Source organism: Sander vitreus, chromosome 6 (assembly GCF_031162955.1).
Source record: "Sander vitreus isolate 19-12246 chromosome 6, sanVit1, whole genome shotgun sequence".
NCBI lineage: Eukaryota > Metazoa > Chordata > Actinopteri > Perciformes > Percidae > Sander > Sander vitreus.
The window spans coordinates 13168185-13187211 of NC_135860.1; the positions used below are offsets into that span (position 1 = coordinate 13168185).

Genomic DNA, 19027 nt, shown 5'->3' on the forward strand with positions numbered 1-19027 from the left:
TACCCCAAGTGTTGTCATAACCTGAGTGTTGGGGGTCCTGTCTGAGGAATGCACTTCAAATTGAAAGACTGATGTCAACAAACTGTGTTACTTAATGTTGCCAGATATAGAAAGATGATAGAGGGTGTTATTGTTGAAAACAGTGGTGCGACGGAGAGAAAAGAACAGATAAAGATCAGAGGGAGGGAGGGAGAAAGGGGGTGGGGTGGGGGAGGTGGGGGGCACACAGGTGAGGAGGCAGTTAAGTACAGTGGGCGGGGAGTGGATACTATAGGAGGGAGAGAAAAAAATAGATAAGGAGCAAACCAGCGAAGGAATTTGTGAGGAACTGAAAGCAGCAGAGGGCAGTTTAGGGGAAAGGGAGGAGCGCCGAGCAGACACCAAGGTTACACATGAGAAGCCTGAGGAGGATTTACACAAAGCACAGAGAGGCAGAGAAGTGAAAGAATAGGTAGAGTTTGTTGGCTTTTAATCTTACCTCACAGCTAATTACCATTTTCTCACTGTGGTGAAAGAAAGCAAACAGAAACTAAGTGAGAAAAACAGCAAACCGAAAAGGGCAGCTGAAGGCAGGAGAAGAGAAAGCAGAAGTAACAAGAAAAGGAGGGAGAGACAGCCGTTAGATGGTCTGGGTTTAGGAGATTAATTGAGGAAGAGAAACAAAACAGCAGAGACAAGGCTGTAAGGAGTGAGCGAGAGAGGGAATTAGTAAGAAAACAGCAGATACTCATTGACAGAGAGGACTAGACTTAACTCAATGGATTACTGACATCAGCAAAACAAAGGAAGAAGAGCGTCACACAAGAGGTCACTGTGGTCCAGCAGCAGTGCAGCTTGCCTGAGCCCGTCTACTATGCAACCAAGACAGCTGAGATAGAGAGACACAGTTCACACAGAGTCCTCTCTGTAACAGCACCATGTTGATAAAAGAGTACCGCATATGTATGCCACTGACTGTGGAAGAGGTAAGTGTGTTTGTCTTTCCCATTCTCATACACGCTCACACATAAACCTCCTTCAACTTTAAACGTGAAAGTGTTCTTTCAACTAGTAATCTTAAAAGAGTTATTGTACTGATAAGAAAAGTGCCATCAGAGCACACAGACCACCCGCGGCTGCTCCTTGGGAGCTTTGGCACACTGGGGTAAGCGATGCACGTTCAGCTTCGAAGGGCTCGGCTAATCTGATGAAGACAAAAAGCACAACACCAGCAGCATCATAGTGCTGCCGCTAAATTATCTCCCCATCTGTCTACTTTTCTACTTCCCTCACTTGCTTCAGTACACCTAACAGTGCACAAACTAGTTGGACTGGTTGTGGCTAGAGCTAAACTGAAAAAAGGCCCGCAGGCTTGTAAACAACGTTGATCCCGCTAGAGAGAAAAAGTGGGAAGACGACGGAGTTATGCACCAAAGTGTCCTTCAAAAGGAACGTCCTTATCACCTCCCCTCCCCCCTGTTCAATTCTACCTGTTACCACAACAATGACAGTGACAAATAGCAGTCCAAAATAGGATTTACAGTATCAGTTCAGGGCACACAGAAACTTGAGCTGGCAGCAAATCCTCTTTCGTCAGAATGCAATGTAAGTTTAAGTGCAGCTTATTTAAGCCTCAGTCCAAGCCATTTACAATGTCCTAACACTTTCTTCATTTTTTAAAAAGAGAATGGTGTTGATTTCCAGGTGTGAATTATCCCGTTAGTACTTCAGTAACACAATACAGCTGTCATTCAATGTGTGTTAAAGAATGTCCACTATTGTGTTCTGCTGTGGGAAAAGCCGACAGGGGGCGGCTGCAGTTCAGGTGGCAGAGTGGGTTAGTACTGTAGGGTGGGTTGTTCGATCACCAGCTCCTTATGTACACATGCTGAATGTGTCCTTGACACATTGTCCTTGTACTTTGCACAGAAGCAACTGCCAAAAGAATTCTATCATCCTGCAACGTAATGTAATGGACGTTGTCATACTTGGTATTATTACATTGAATAAAAGTATATTTAATGTGACACTGATGAACCGAAAAAGACTCTAGGCAGATTTACAGCTGTGCCATACTCTTTCCGTGGTCTTGCTTTGGAGCTGAGTACACAATCAATTACAAATATTTAGAGAATGTTTTTTATTTGTTTAGCAAAAACCATCTCATTGTTGTTGTCATTGGACAGATTCAGGGTTACATAAATTCAAGTCTTTGCTCTTGCCATGAGCTTTATTTTAATTGTAATTTCTTTGATTGTCATTTACCGTCACACTGACACTATCTGCAGTACTATCTGTTTCCACCTCATAATGAGCTGTATTTCAAAAATCCCAACTTGTAAACCTTTTTTTTGAAAGACAGTAGGAGGAAAATACATGCCAATAGCTGTCAATAAAGTGTCTCAACACAGCCATTCAGAGTGCATAATAATAATGATTTAAAGGACAGATAAGTTTTTTCAACTTCCTGCTAAGATTGAAAAAGATTCACAACCTGTGTGGGAGGAGCTCACTGCTCTGTAGTCTGTTAGTCTTAAGATGGTGTAAAAGAATCCATTGCTGTGATTAATTAAGTCCCATATATAATCAATACGTAAATATTGAATGTTGACATTTCACAGTAATTGGAGCAAGAAGGATGAGTGCCACACTGATGTCAACAAAGCACGTTGAAGGATAGCAAACTAAGATCCGCCTTTCTCTTTCCCTCTTCCTCCACATCTTTCTCCGTTTCTACTCCTAATTAAAATAATGCTTTAGTGGCACACCAATATAGGGCAACAAAATAAATTACATTGCGATGGCCACAGCAGAAGTTTGGTTGTTCGCGGTCTCATTTTTATTGCTTTTTCATAATAACTTTAAAAACAAAGTTCACCAAAGTGATTTGCAATTAAAGTGAACACAATGCTGTACATACAAACGGTGTTAAGGAGAAGACAGAGAATGAAAGCAGCATCAGTGCAGAAACTTAAGTATTATTGTGTAAATTGTTCAAAAGGGAACTGATTCTGTCAGACTGAGCTCATCGAGGAGGCCGCTCGAAATGCCCAAAGGCCTCGTCCTCTTTAGACTAGCTCACAGAAAATACTCCCGCCTGATCAGCATCGAGCACAAACTGGGGCTGCAGCAGAGAACAAAGTCCCACCCCTTAATTTAGACTCCCATGCATTCACCCTCACTGGCCAAATTAAATTTTGATGTCAGATATGGTCACTTCATGGAAATCTTTATACACAGCAAGTGACTATTTAAAGTTGCTATTTGTAACTTTCAGTTTGTGTTGATTCTAGCGGCCACTTTGGACAAAAGCAGTAGTGTTTGTACCACACCTGCTGTCGTAAAGATCTTCTCTTTACTGTGCTGTACAGAGTTAGCGTTAGCGGGAGGTCATATAATTGCGATGAATGTTTTGCTCAGACTCATTTATTTATAATAAGAGAATAAGTTACAGATGTAGCAGGTTCTTTTCACTGTTAGTCTCGTTGGCTGTTAGAGGTCATTCATGATCATCAGATGAAAAATCTACAGTTTCAGAAACAATAAAAAGCTACATATAGTAACTTTAAAAAATAAAGAACAAATACAAAGCGTGCTCCTAAGCAGCACTGAGTAAGTGCCTGTTGAGACAAAATCGGACTCAGCAACTATGGCTGAACCTGCTGCCAGGAGATTTTTCTGTCATCACTCCTACCAGATACTTCCTTTTAGTGGCTGATGGTTATTATAATTTCCTCAATGGAGTGTGCAGTTCATTGATTAGTTAGCAGGAATTTTCAACTTCAATAACACCGGTGTGAGAAAAGGTTTTCAGACATCTTTCAATTTAAGCCCTTCTTAAATGTCAAGTTTACTAACATTAGCTAGCATTAGCCTCCATACGCTAATGGTCTTACCAAACAAAGAGAGGCTGTAACTTCCAAACCTCTGAGAGACTGAAATCCAGCGGTGCCTTTTATTGCTGATGACTTCAACTTTTTATTTGTGTGAAGAAAAATGTGTTCTTTCAAATCTTACATAGTAATTCTTTAAGTTAAAAAGATAAAATATACAAACAATAGCAAACATTAAAAAACTCTTTACAAAAGACAAATGCAATTTATTTAAAAAAAATATGAAGATATGAATGAAGTAAAATAAATCAAAAACCGCCAAACTGGGCCCACGGGTCTTACAACACATTCCAAGTAACATATAATCCTATTGTGCTACCAATATTACCCAAACCTATTTTTTTTTATAAATTTGTCCCACCTATCAGTACTTCTGTATAAGACATTTGCTCATAAGAGGCTACTTTAGTAAACCAGTCATGAAAGGACGGGCTCCCTGATGTCTCACCCCCTCATTACATAGTATTATTTTAAGATATCGGAGATAAACATAAGCTCCTATCTGCTTAATATAAAATCCTCGTTGCATGACCACATCAACAAACACTTAAACTAACACTGCACTCTAATTGTGTCACCTTGGATGGCTTTTGATATTGCTTTATCACAAGTTCTCTCTCTCTCTCTCTCTCTCTCTCTCTCTCTCTCTCTCTCTCTCTCTCTCTCTCTCTTTCTCTCTCTCTCCCCCATCCTCACTGCCGTACACCTCATCCTAAAACGCTCCTCGGGCTCCAGTACAGGATTGGCCAGCTGTACATGATCAGTAAGCACAGCTGTGAGCAGAGTGGTGGGGGAGAAGGGGTGGAGGTGATAAAGAATGAGTCAGATATTCACCCCCAGCACGGCCCAGGACAGCTGACAGAGAAGCGAATCTACCTCAACAGGTAGAGTGCACCTCGACTGCGTTGCTGTACTAATGATGCATTGAAAACTAATCATTCTTGTGATTTGCAAACTGAGCCTAATCCTCCAGTTGCCGGCTCTGTCATTATAACAGATCATGTTCGATCTTTGATCTCTCACTTCACTGTAAAGCTTTATACGCTCTATTAGATCAATGTTGCAGGTATCACTACTGACAAGCAATAAAACATAGTTTCAACACAGAAACACCCACACAGCAGTGTAACTTGCACATATCTAAAGTCCTTATACCAGCTGCCTGAAACATGTTGAGGCCGATACTGTAGGGTGACAGTAGACATGTTATTGTACCATGAGCTCATCATACAGTGAAGTGTTCTGACTGTGTAAGTTCAGACTCTTAGTTGAGAAGAACATGTCATTCTGATGGTCATAAAAGCATGTCTCTACTTGTAGTTCGAGGCATCAGAGGCTCTGTAACAATGTGCGCTCACAAAAAGTTTGGAGATATAACTTTAGACTTATTTTAACAAGTTCTGAAGCAATAATAAACAGTGTATGAACATGTTTTAGCACAATATAATGTAGTTGTAAACAGAATATATTTTAAGTGCTTTTTGAGTTAAGATTGATACCGTACCACTCTTAAGTCTGTACGTTATTATGTAGCTTGTTGAGTCAGCAGCCGGTTAGCTTAGCATAAACACTGGAAACAGGGGCAAACAGCTACTTTACTTTACCAAATCAGCCTACCAACACATCTAAAGCTCACTAATGAACTCGTTATATCCTGCTTGTTTAATCTGTAGCCTATAACGTGAAAAAACAACCATTTGCTGTTGTATAGGGGTTTATTTGCTGGAATATTTGTTGGCTGGGAGCAGTTGCCAGGCAAACAGCAGACACTCCAGGATGTTATTGCATTAACCCTAGATAATATGACATTCCATAAAACGGCAACATTTTGTTTTTACATTTCAGTTTTTAAACAATGAAGATGGATTTACTGAACTTTAGAGGTGATTTTAGGTTAATTTTGGTACCTTTGCACAGAGTCAGGCTAGTTGTTTCTTACGGTTTCCAGTGTTTATGCTAAGCTAAGCTAACCGGCTGTAGCTTCATATTTATCGTACAGACATGAAAGTTGTATCGACCTTTTCTCAAACTATTGCTTTAATGTATTTGTGAACAAATATGACTTTTCTTATGATTTAATATCCAGGTGTGTGTGTTATAACTACTTTGATGAACCATATATTTATTTATACATTGTTCTGAGACTCTGAAGCTCAACAGTGTTAAAGCTGCCTGTGAATACAAAACACTTACAAATGTCCCTATATCGAATTGCAACTATATTAAGAGTGGGTTATAAACCATTTATTACATTTTTATATACTGTTTATAAACCCTAAATAGGGGTGTGTTAATATAAAGTGTTACCCACATGATTTTTGAATTTGCTTCAAGCTACAACCATCAACATAAACAAGGAAGTATGTGAGAAATGTCAGGACTAAAATGTTTGCAAATACAATTATTGTTCAGCTGCATTGACTTTGAAGCTATGCATGACTGTGTCTGTTATTGTGTTGTGTTTGCTTTGTGTTCAGGCTGACAGCCCATTAATCAATGAAGTGTGATTATAGTGAAAACTCAGTCAAAAAATACAACCAAGAATTCTCTTTTAACTCTAAATTCATTCCCTAACCCTAAGCTAACCTCACTCATTACCCTAATGTAACCTCAACTCTTATTCTAATCACCACTATAAACCCAAGGCCTAATCCTAAAATAAACTCTTACGGAAGTAAAAAAATGTTCTCACTGTGGAGGATTTTCCTAATCTTTTTGTGCTTGTGGGACATTTGGTCCTCATTAGTAAAGATATGCTGGAACACACACGCACACACACACACTTAAGTAAAGCAAGTGCAAAATGTATTTTACCTCAATCATGTTTTGACATGCGACCTAGAAGCTACAGTAACAATTCATCACCACAGGTGTAATTGGGAATGAATCATAAAACTGAGCGCTGTGGTGAGAGTAGTCTACAGGTAATATGGCTATAAATGGCACAAAAAACACTTAGGATTTCTCTGTCTCCCTCCATAAACTCTCTCTCCTACCATTCCCCTCTGTGATTCTTCTTTCTTCCTGCTTTGGTTTCAGCAAACTGCCGTCCTGGGCGAAAGCATTTGTTCCACGATTGTTCTACGTGACAGAAAAGGCCTGGAACTTCTACCCCTACACCATCACAGGTGTGTGTTTGAGTGCCTTTGTTTGTGTTAAACATCAGGTTACTTTCCCCTCAATGTATTATACAAAACTTATTTACTTTTAACAGATGGTTTTTCCATCAAAAATTCATCACTATGTATGCATGTATTCCCCCGTGGTAACGCGTACTGTATGTGTGTGAGAGCAATTGCATGCTCATGCATGTATGAGTAACTAATATTGTTTCTCCCTTTCCATATTAAACGTCCCTGGTGCTGCAGAGTACTCAGTAAGTATTCTCACACATCATTTACTACACATGAATGCAACAGAGCTCATCTCTTTCCAGTATCAGTGGATCTAATCTGCAGCATGCATCCACTCTCTCTATCTCTGCCCTCAACCACTTTTCCCTTCATTTTTACCACTTGTCACCCCGTAGGTATCATTCCTTCCCAAGTTCAGCATCCGCATTGAGACAAGATTCGAGAACAACAACGGCGATAACGACAATGTGAGTATGAGAGGGTGTGAGGGGTGAGAAAGATGGAGTTATTAGGGAAGAGAGGGAGGAGAAAGAGAGAAATTGCAGTTTTCTCTGCAGCCCACAGAAAATGTTAATCACATTGATGTATTCATTACAAGGAAAACAAGCAAAGCACAAAATGCTGTATTGGCAGATCTATTAGCCAGACATGCAGCGGCAGTGAGCACAGTTGTCATGCTGCATTTTGTCCACACGCATAAACACACACAGAAATTCAGTCACAATTACAACTCTGTCTGGCCCTTGTGTCTGCGGTCTGTAATGAAGGAAACACTCATAAAATAAAGAGATGATGAGCTGACTGTAGCTAGTCAAGTAACAAGAACCAACATGTCAAAATATGGAGATCTACAGTTCTGCTTGTGGAGAAAAATGGGGCAAATCTTGTTTCATGTCAGGTAGTTACAGGTTACATAAGTTTATTCCAAACCAACACAAATTCAGAGTGCTGTAGATGATCTGCGCACATCATCATATCATCATATAAGTGTACTTGAGTACAAATGTGAGGTACTTTTACTTACTTAGTATTTTCTTTTTATGCAACTTATACATTTCGGAGAGTATGACAGCTGTGGGTGCTAGTTACTTTACAAATAAGTTATTACATGCAAAACATATGAAGAGCTTATAAAATATGGTGCTTTGTTATAAATTAAACTACCCAACAGTTTGTACAATTACATCTGAAACAATTAGTCTATTTTGATATCTTATATGTCCTTTTTATGCAAAAATACCATTTCATGGTATGACGTATCACTGTTAACCCAAATTAGTTGACCTTTCTAGATATTTGTGTGGAAAACCGTTGCCTTAAACCACTTTAGTTTTTACACAAGGTGAAACTTAACATGTTAAGTTGTATTAACACAGATCGTTAAGTTGATGCAGTAGACAAATCAAGTTTACATTTGTTGTCATTACTAAAAATCATTAGTGAACATAAATATTTTTTTTTATGTTGTCATGTTGTCTAAAATAAGCATGTTAAGTTAAACATGCAAAGAAACATAACAAATAGAAAGCATTAGGCTACTTGTTTCTACTAAAGAAATAATTTGTCCAAATAAACATTGTTTCTTTGCCTTTATAATACTATGACTTTAAGATTAAGCTATTTATTTTATAAAAAAACAGATAGGAGAACAATCAACAAAACACAATCTTTTGAGCTGCGTGGGAAGTTTCACTCTGAAGATAGAGTTACTGATTTCCAAGCCACGTATATGACATTGAGCACACTCAAACTCCCCAGACGCCATCAGTCCCCACCCGGGTCTCGGTCATAGTACAACAATAAATGTAGATAAACATGAACACTAAATCAACCATACAAAACTAAACCCAGATAACATAAATGCACAGCCAAACATTAACAGAACTTTATTAAAACACACTTTAACTAGGACAGAAACCGTTCAGAACATATATTTTCATTCCCATGAGCCTTTGCACCGCTTCAGCGCAGAACAGTTCAAACGACCCCGCCCCTCCCATACAGAAACTTAACATCCTTAGTTATCTCTGCTTAACATGATCTGCGCACTGCATACTTAAACTGATAATTACAAACAACTAATGTGATTTAGTAATGAATGTGTTTTTTAACAAAACATGAAAGAATAAGTAGTGACCACTAAAAAGTTTAATTACAACTAAATCTGGGTTTACAGTGTCCATCGTTCCTGCTTCTGAGGATTTGCTCATTTTCTTTGTAATTATTTTAATTATTTTAGTTTTTCAGTTTGTTTTGTCCCACTATTGGGTGGACAAAACAAAGAACCAATTAATTGAGAACGTAATCTGCAGATCAATCAATAATGAAACTAATAATCAGTTGAAGCCCCAAAAATAAAAATTAGCTCAACTTCACCAAGTGAAACAGTAAAATGCTTTTTAAAGCCTGAGTAATCATAATCTAATGAAATAATATATAATAGCATAACTGTCACAGGGGCCATTTGTCTGCATATTAAGCATTTATTTTGATACTTTAACTTAATTTTTCTGGTTTTAGTCACTTTTTTACATTTTCAATGCAATACTTTTACTTGTAGGCCTAATGGAGTATTTTCTACAGTGTTGTATTAGTACTTTTACATAAGTAAATTCTATCACCACTATGGAGGCTTTGTATGTCTCTGTATGAATATCTACACCACACAGAAAACCGTAAGAGTGTCATGCCCTGAGCACACTGTAGAAAGCAACACAATACGTCCAGCTAATGCAGCTTATTCCATAACAGGGAGCAAGACCTTGGGTAGACAAAGACCAACAACAGCACCACAGGAGCATAGTGGGCTATTATCCAACAGCAGATTTTCCTTATTTGTTAGTTTTCAACTGTGAAATGAACAACTTCAGCGGGACATTAGAAGACATTTTAAAGAAGGTCAGATAAAGGTACAGTCCCTCCCTCTCTCCCTAGCTTCCCTCCATTCCCTCTCAAGAAAAAGTGTATTCTGCTCTCATAACTCTTCTTGTTCCCTTTTTAATATTTCTCATGTCCTTGTTTTTTTTCTTATCTCCCCCTCCTCTGCTCTCTGTCTGTTCTCTCTGTTTGCTCCAAGGGCCTCAGGGTGGGATATAGTGAGGGGTGTTATGGTGTGTGACCTCAGTTTTCGATACAGTTACTCATCTACTCTCATCCACCCCCCTCCCTCCACTGAGTGAGTGACTGTATGCGTGTGAGAGTATGGGTGAGTGAGTGTGATCATGTGTATCTGCTCACATTATACTGTACAACCTTCCCCATCTGTTTGGATGTAGGTGTTTGAGGACACACCGACCCCAGCAGAGAATGTGAGTTTCCTGGATATCCTGAGTGACCCCATCCCTGAAAAACACTACAAAGAGTCAGAGGTATGATGTGTGCTGATCTGACGGCCACATTCTGCTTTGTTGAATGTTGAAAGTTGTAGTACTATTCCACTGGAATTGTACCTCGTGTGACAGCACCAGAAAAGCTGGTTTCACAACGCTGCCCGTCAACCGTTCCTGACAACCGCAGAGTGTTTCCCAAAAAAGACAGTGGGCCCTATCTTGCACCCTGCGCAGCGTGGCACAAAGCGTGACGCAAGTGTCTTTGCTATTTTAAGTCCAGCACCCACATCGTTTAAATAGCAAATGCATCTGCGCCCATCTTTGCGCCCATGGGCATGCTGGTCTAACAGGGAGGTGTGTTCAGGTGAATTCTTGGCATATTGCTATCTTGAGGCAATGGGAAGTGATCACTCCATTGACCAACAAAAACCTGGTCTAAAGTCAATAGCGCAGCATTTCATTGTTATTTTAGCAGCGCATTAGTAAAATCCACCTAGGCTTATGCACAGCATACGCACACTATGCTTGTTACACAGAGACACACACACACACACACACACACACACACACACAGGGAAGCGCATCAGCACACAAACATGCAAAAAATTAAAAATATAAATATTACGGTGCAAATCCGCCATCATAATAGCAATATGCCAAGGTACAAACGCGCCTGGCTTTTAAAGGGAATTGGAGATGACCCTCTGACTGGTTTATTGCATGTTGCGCCCAAAACACACCTATGAATTAATGAAGACTCTAAGTACAACCCTTTTGAACCATGCGCCCGGCGCACAGACCCTTTTTCCCCCGTCAAACTAGCAAAAGTGGATTTGGACACGCCCTAAACGCAACTGTGCCATGCGCTTCATGCCGTGCGCTTGGATCATTTAAATAGAGCCCCAGTGTTTTTAAAAGTGGTTACTGCCACCCAGCAGTTACCAGAGATTCAGCACGCTAAAGAAAAATCTGTGTGTGTTCATGTGGGCAGCAACTGCTTTATACCCCTACTGCCGTGATCCAAACCGCTTCCCCTCTGCCGTCTTCCCCTCATTGAAATTACTGGAGGCTTCGAGTTACCACGTGGTGGTGTGAAAGCTTCTAATTGCAAAAACAAATGACTGTGTGTAAGATCAAATTAAAGGAATAGTTCAGTATCTTTGAAAATACACTCTGTTACGTGAGAAGATCGATACCACTTTAATGTGTTTTTATTGAGCAAAAGCCTGAAGGCAAATAGCATAGCTTAGCATAAAGACTGTAGGTGGGGGAAAGAGCTAGCCTGGTTCTGTTAAAAGTAAAAAAAAATCACTTACCAGCACCTCTCTAGTTAACTCAATATATCCTGTTTAATTTAAAACAGAAATGTAAAAACGACTAATTGCGGTTTTTCAGGGAGTTACATGCTCTATTTCTATAACTTTTACATTTCAGTTTTTGTACTGATGAAACAAACAAGGGTTAAGCATTAAGTCAGTAATATGCCCAGACACCTCTTTTAAATCTTCATTCCCTCTTGAACTTCTTAACTCCCTTCAAGTCTTTGGAGACAAAGGTCAATTCAGAGGCCTGGGTACACAGAAGCATGTAGACAAGCACACGTCAACACAGATGAATAATATACATACACAAGCACACATGCATGCACACACACACACACACACACACACACACACACACACACACACACACAAACACACCAATCTCATAGATTGAATGGCACAATAAAAACGTAAAAATCACAAACACTTTCATAATGTGTGTTATCACACTTTCCTCCTATGGGCTTTGTTGAGCAACAATCTCCTTGCACCTCCACACACTAATCTCACACACACACACACACTTGCAGTTCACACATACACATCCATAGTGCTCCCGAAGATGCCTCACGGGACTAAAGTTTCTGCAGACTCAGCAAGTAACGTATAGACCCACTTTTCAATCTGTGCAGGACCTGGGTCGCTGGCAGTCAAGTAAAACTGGCAGAGGGCCTCTGGAGAAAGGCTGGAGAGACGACCACAAGCCTATTATGTGCTCCTACAAGAGGATACAGTGCAGCTTCGAGGTGTACGGCTTCCAGACAAGGACTGAGGAATTCATACACAAAGTGAGACAGAGCGTTTTTTTTCACATTATGCCTTTTCCCTGTGCTGATGTAAGACGGACATCAAGATACGATCTGCAGTTAATGTTACGAGCCCATATAGGTGTAATACTAGGCGGGGAAATTAGAATTTATAGCTAATTTGATTTATTAAAGTGTTTGTGTCATGCTTTCTGCATGTTGGAGTCTTTAACTATGTACACCTGCAGTAAAATAATGATTCTTGAAAACCCTGATTGGTTATTTATTATTTGAATGTGCCATGTGTTGCATTTTGACATAAATAAATCATTACGACATTCATTTTGAAACATTAGTATAATTACCAAGACCCTCGCCAAGAAGGCTCTTAGGCTTAGATCTATTAGAAAAAAGCAAAGGTTTTTAGTTTCTTACAGCGGAAGTTGGTGTGACAAGTTAAAGAGCTGATAAAAAAGTCAACTATTTATCTTCAACAATGAAGAGAAGCAAATAAGCATGATAGAGAAACCAAAAGTACTAAGAACAAAACTAAAACACAAAATTGTTAGTGCAAAGAAAGGGCGTTTACAGGAATGTGGTTATAGTTTTTACAAAGGCGAGTGCAAATAATACTTCACAATTAATTGCAGTTTTATCGAAATCGCAATATGGACTAGTGTAATATCCAAATCGCAGGGGGGGTGCAATATTTGTCAAAGGCAAAGACGTCTAACCTCACTCGTCCCGGCCTACAAATCGTATCCTACAGACTACAGAAAAACCCAAGTTTGTTACAGATCCTCGCAAAACCCACACTATATAACACATACACACACCTGCACACTTCTAAATCCAGAACACCCAGTAGCATTTTTATTTGCATTTTGTTTTTCCTGCCATGTTTTTGTTTCTGGTATTATTTCAGAACATCCGGGACATTCTTCTGGTTGGCCACAGACAAGCAGTAGCATGGATAGACGAATGGCACGGTGGGTCACAATGCAAAATTCTACATATTACAGTTAGATAAAACATTCAGAACAATGCAGTTGTACTTTCAAAAATACACGCTGTGAAATGTAGTACATATTTCATACGCTGTTCTGATGCTCTGTGTGTGTGTGTGAGTGGTGAGTGTGTGTGTGTGTGTGTGTGTGTGTGTGTGTGTGTGTGTGTGTGTGTGTGTGTGTCACTTTGCTTTCCCCACAGGGCTGAGTTTGGAGGAGGTGAGAGAGTACGAGCGAGCGATGCAAGAGAAAACCAACAGCAAAGTCAAATCCAACAACACAGGTGAGGTTGCAGCTCCTGACCTGCACTGTACTGAAATACCACAGAGGACGAGAGGGGAGACAGAAGGGGGGAGTGAGGGAGAGGAGAGAGGATACAGCTGGATGTGAGACCAGTGAAGGTAGAGAGAGAGAGAGAGAGAGAGAGAGAGAGAGAGAGAGAGAGAGAGAGAGAGAGAGAGAGAGAGAGACGAGAAAGAGAAAGAGAAAGAGAAAGAGAAAGAGAAAGAGAGATAAGCAGTAAATGAAAAGAGCCACAAGTTTGAAATGTATATTTGTGCTCTATGGTAATTATTCTTGCATTTAATTTCAGGATAATAATCAGCGGCTATAGCAGGAGATGTAGGGGAAGGCAAAAAAACACATTTTTACATCATTAGGAATTTACAATAAACCTGAACAGGTATATTGTATTTTTAGCCCATGGTGTTATCCATTGCTGTCAACAGACTGCAAAATAGTATGAATTAATAACTCTTGTAATGCTAACAGGCGTGAACAGAGGCTGGTTGCGCCACTAGTGCCTTAGCTGTGCCCTACAAGTACCCAGATGGCTGGTGCACATCTGTGGGAGAAAAAAGGAGATGGAAGAGCAGTCAGGAGGCATTTCACAACACAAGGAGCAGTGAGGAAGGAGAGGCAGAGGGTGTATGCCCAGAAAAGGAGGACAGAAAGACAGATGTAAGGGGGGGAGAAGAGTGTTGGCTGGCTCATGAAGTGATAATGCCACTGCGTCGGTCTGATAAACAGTGTAATGCAGCCACCTGCTGAACTCTCCCCATCACCAGCCCCCTCAACATAAATAACCAGCCATTGCAGCACTTAGCTACAAATGTCAGCCCTGTTGGGGGTCTGTAGCTGTGTGTGTGTGTGTGTGTGTGTGTGTGTGTGTGTGTGTGTGTGTGTGTGTGTGTGTGTGTGTGTGTGTGTGTGTGTGTGTGTGTGTGTGTGTGTGTGTGGTCACCCTGCCCCCTGCAGGTTAGTCTGGTGAACCTCAGCTGGATGTGAGAGATATCAAAGGTTGACTTCCCAGTATGGCCTTCTCTCTCTCTCTCTCTCTCGCTGCTCTGATGAGACATCAAGCTGCAACAAATCTGCAGTCATTGCTCAACCTGCTGCAGCTCGCAGCACCGCCATGACCCCCTACAGGCCAAACACTGCCACTGCGTTTATCTTTGCACAGACCAAATGATAGTTTTCATTTCATTCATTTGCCTTAATAAAAGTAAATGGATGTCATTTACTCTAGAGAGTCTAATAACAAGTTGGGTGTGTGGATTGAATACCAATAAGGGATTTAACTAATGGGAATCTAAGTGTATGACACAGATCTTAAGTATACTTAAATAAATTGAAAACAAACACAGTTGTCCCTCGGTTTCCTTTCTTCGCAGTGCATCTTCTGCTTTTCTTTCTCTTTTATCTCTTTAATGTTGTTTCTTCCATGGCATGTGTATCTCATTCTCTATCCATCTCTTATTCTCACAACTTCAATTTGCTTCATTTGCATAACGTGAAAAGCAAATAGAGAAGAAGAATCGTTGATAAAAGAAAAACTCGCTCTCTCTTTCTCTCTCAGGCCCACCAGCTGCCTCTCGCCCTGCGTTCCCTCGCTCCATCTCAGTGACAGACGAGCGTTCACTGAAGAAGATGGGAGTGACTACTGCAGCCACGTCTGACCCTTCACTCTCCTCTGTGCCACAAAGTCCCATGCGCCTCAACTCCACACCTGAATGATGCCTCACACATAGACACACACATTGTACTGTACAGCAGGTACACACAGAAACCAATGTGTTTCTCAAACACTAACCCACATGCAAACAGTGACTTAACGGACATTTTGTACAGTTGTGTTGGCTCGATTTCCTGATGTCTGATTTTATGCAAATAGCTTGTACAGGCATTTGTCATTATGACATGTTCTGGAAAATTAAAAAGTAGCCTACATCAGCAACCTATGCCAATGACGTCAGACGCTAAATCCAACTCAACTCATATGACACTGTGATTAACATAATATTATGCTTGTTTAACAAATGTCAGCAGAGGTGGGAGGGGAGAAGATGCACACTACGTATGTTGAGATTGTTACTAGTAGGTTCATGTGTTTTTTCATCATGGCAGCGTTAGCCTCAAAGAAAACTCAAACTGCACCAATATGGCAACATTTTGGATTTTAAGCCGTAAAACCTAGATGTAGTCCTGCTGATTGTGGTGCCCCTTCACTCTCTGCTTCATCTTCTTATTGACTGTTTATTGGCAGTTGGAAAACCAGCTTAGAGATGAATTACTGCCACCAAGTGCACTGGAGTCGCAAAACTGGAGAGGCTGCTGAGTCAAGAGCGATACCTAGTTGTAAAATTTTGTACACAGGTATCGCTCTTGACGTAATATCAAACCAGTTTGAACATTTTTACACCAGCCGAACCCTAACATTTTATTATTTATTATTTTATTTACTCTTTGGGGGGAGTCAGATAAGAAGATCAGTTCCACTTTCATATTTTTCTGTCAAATATATGGCTACAGCTAGCAGCTGGTTAAGTTAGCATAATTAGCATCAACACTGGGAACAGGGGGAAACTGCTAGCCTGTCCAAAGGCAACAAAATCCGCTTACTAGCACTTCTTAAGATCATTTATTAACATGTTGCATCTTACTGTAAAACACTGAATTGTTGTTTTTACACCTAGTTTTTTGTGCATCTAAAGATAAGCAAGTGAGATATAACATGTTTATGTTTAGATGCGCTGGTAGGCGGATTTTGAAACCATTAGATGGCCAGGCTAGCTGTTTTCAGTCTTTGTGTTAAGCTAAGCTAACTGGCTCCTGGCTCCATATTTACCGTACTGATATGAAGGAGAGAGGTATCATCTTTTAAGCTAATTTTCCAACAGAGAGCGAATAAGTGTATTTCCCAAAATCTCCATTAAGACACAGTAGAGATATTATCTATTTTTATGCACATGTGCGTGTAGTTGCTCTCTTCACTGCATGTTACAAACGTTACAACACACACTACGTGTGACAATTTATATTGTTGCAGTCAAAAATCCTTCCAGTGTCTTCGACAACCTGTAAACGCACTTTTGAGTTTCTCTGCCACAGTAGAGGTCAGTGACCACCAGCAGGGCTCTCCAATTGTTTCCCAGCCCCGGCCCAGCAGCCTACAGACAGATGCATAAGTAGTTTAATAGAGTGGATCTAATAAGATAGAAGAGGAGAATGGGGGAGGCTGTCAATGCTATGGATCTGCTACCCTCTCCACCTCTGCCAATAGGTCAGACCAGGTGTATTGACAGAAGGCAATGAGGCGTTATATTGGTTCCTTGAAAACTTAGCTGAGCACTGCAAATGGGTCAAGCCAGGGCTAAACTTCAACTATGAGTCAATGATATGACCATTTATAAGACTATTAGCTCAATTTTTTTATGTACATTTAGAGGAAAATGGGTTTTCATCATCAGGGATCAACAATGGCAATGATGAAATAGTTTGTTGTCCTTAATGTAAAAACATTTAGTTTGAATTAAGTACATAAATGAATCAAGTGGAAAATGCATGTGGAAATTGCACGGTATAGTCTTTTGTAATGGACTTTAATCAATAAATACAATTTCTTAGCAATGAGAGGATTCACTAGTGTCCTGATATCTGCCTAGATAAGTGAAACATTTACTCACATTACACATGACATTATCAGCCATGTTTGATCAGTATTGACCTGGACCAACTGCTTTTTCACATCATCATACTCGCATGTAATCTACTCACCAATTTCACACTTGCGTGCCATGTGGAGCCGGCTCCAGCAGCAATGGCAGCCACTTGGTCCAGCCTGGTTTGGCTCTGTAGCTCATGGCAGTTGGATCTCTGCAAGACAATGGAGAGGAGAATAATGAATGTTTAATAGATGTGGGGTTGTGAGTTGGGCGTGTGTGCATGTATGTCATCGCTGTATCACTTTATTGTTCAAGACTTCAGGACAAAAGCCCAGGCTTGTCACAGAGATACTTCAAAGTGCCTGTGACTGACAGACATGGCACCCTGCTTTAAATGATGCACCAAATAGCTCACATTATGGGGCTCATTATGGCTTCTTTTATCCATACAAATCAAGAGTCAGCGTGACAATTTGTTATTACCTCCCCGACAAAGGACTTGCAGACGTGCATTCACATACACACACAAACACATAAACAAATGCACGCAAAAGTCTTTCTCTCAATGTGTCTTTTTACAGTAGCAGCAGGAGGCTGATATGAAAGAGCAAGTGCTCAACACAGCCAGGAGTGTTCACAAGTGCTGCAGAGGGAGCACAAACTGCCGGCTGCACTGCATTAACATTACCTCTTTCTCTTTTACTTCTTTGTCTCTCCCATTAAATGTTCTCTCTCATTATTGCAGTCTCCACTATTCCCCTCTTTTCTCTCCATCCTCCTCCTTTATTCTCCCTCTCTCATTCTTGAAATCTCCCTTGATCTCCTTTTCTCTCGTTCCTCTTTATCTGTGTGTCCTCATCTTCGTTCCTCAAGAGGGCCTCTAAAGAAGATGTACTGTGTTCATTATATGGAAATGTTCCCCATGGTACATTATCATAGATCCTGACCCTGTAGCGCAGAATCATCCTGCTGTTCCCAGTTTGCCCTGCAGACCCCACAAATAGCATGGTATAGGAAAGACAGGATGCTCTCCAGCTGCACCGCCGTCCCCGGCACTGTGCTCGTCTGTACAGTCACTTTCATGTGAAACCTTGAGCTGGACACCTATGGGTACACGAGAGAGAGAGAGAGAGAGAGAGAGAGAGAGAGAGAGAGAGAGAGAGAGGATGGTGGAAAGACAAAGGGGAAAAAGAATTAAATAAAGGAATAAAAGATCAAGGAAAGAAAACATCGAGAAATAAAGAATACATTTTGAATTAATTATTTAGATGGAAAGACCGTTTTAACAAGCAGGAATTTGAGGCAGTTTATTCTGGGAAAGAAAATTGTAAAGAGCATGTGTGTGTATGTCTGTACATCATTTCCCCTCCACCTTAATGGCATTTTGCCAAACCACACTGATGTACGAGCTCCAGATCAATACACGCTCTCCATTCACTAGACAGACACTAATGCAACGGACTCATTTGTTTGACGATGTGTGCATGTGCATGTGCATGTGCGAGTGTGTGTTTGTGTCTTTCAAACTGGTTTCCATTTCTATGCTGTATCTTTAACTCAGTCATTAAAGGAGATTGACCATTAAGCCACATAGTTTAGCATGTCACTAACTTAATGACTTATTTCACATGCCAACATTGATTTAATAAAGGTTTAGAGTGTGTGTGTGTGTG

The 19027-nt window shown here is 40.4% G+C and overlaps 1 protein-coding gene across 1 annotated transcript; it reads left to right on the forward strand.

Annotated features, from left to right (window-relative positions):
• The first annotated feature begins 309 nt into the window (after positions 1-309).
• On the forward strand, positions 310-17322 carry pitpnc1b (phosphatidylinositol transfer protein cytoplasmic 1b). The gene is made up of 10 exons (XM_078252755.1): positions 310-965; positions 4608-4756; positions 6912-7000; positions 7241-7248; positions 7402-7473; positions 10282-10374; positions 12290-12445; positions 13329-13392; positions 13613-13693; positions 15269-17322. The coding sequence occupies exons 1-10, from the start codon at positions 918-920 to the stop codon at positions 15424-15426; spliced, it is 918 nt and encodes a 305-aa protein (XP_078108881.1). The 5' UTR covers positions 310-917; the 3' UTR covers positions 15427-17322.
• The last annotated feature ends 1705 nt before the right edge of the window (positions 17323-19027 follow it).

What these genes read in the sequence shown, in the direction of transcription:
- pitpnc1b (XM_078252755.1), top strand. Translation starts at nt 918, where the DNA reads ATGTTGATAAAAGAGTACCGCATATGTATGCCACTGACTGTGGAAGAG. An exon ending in CTGAGGAATTCATACACAAA is followed by an intron (nt 12,446 to 13,328) that starts GTGAGACAGAGC and finishes GTATTATTTCAG; the next exon opens with AACATCCGGGACATTCTTCT. An exon ending in AGTCAAATCCAACAACACAG is followed by an intron (nt 13,694 to 15,268) that starts GTGAGGTTGCAG and finishes TTTCTCTCTCAG; the next exon opens with GCCCACCAGCTGCCTCTCGC.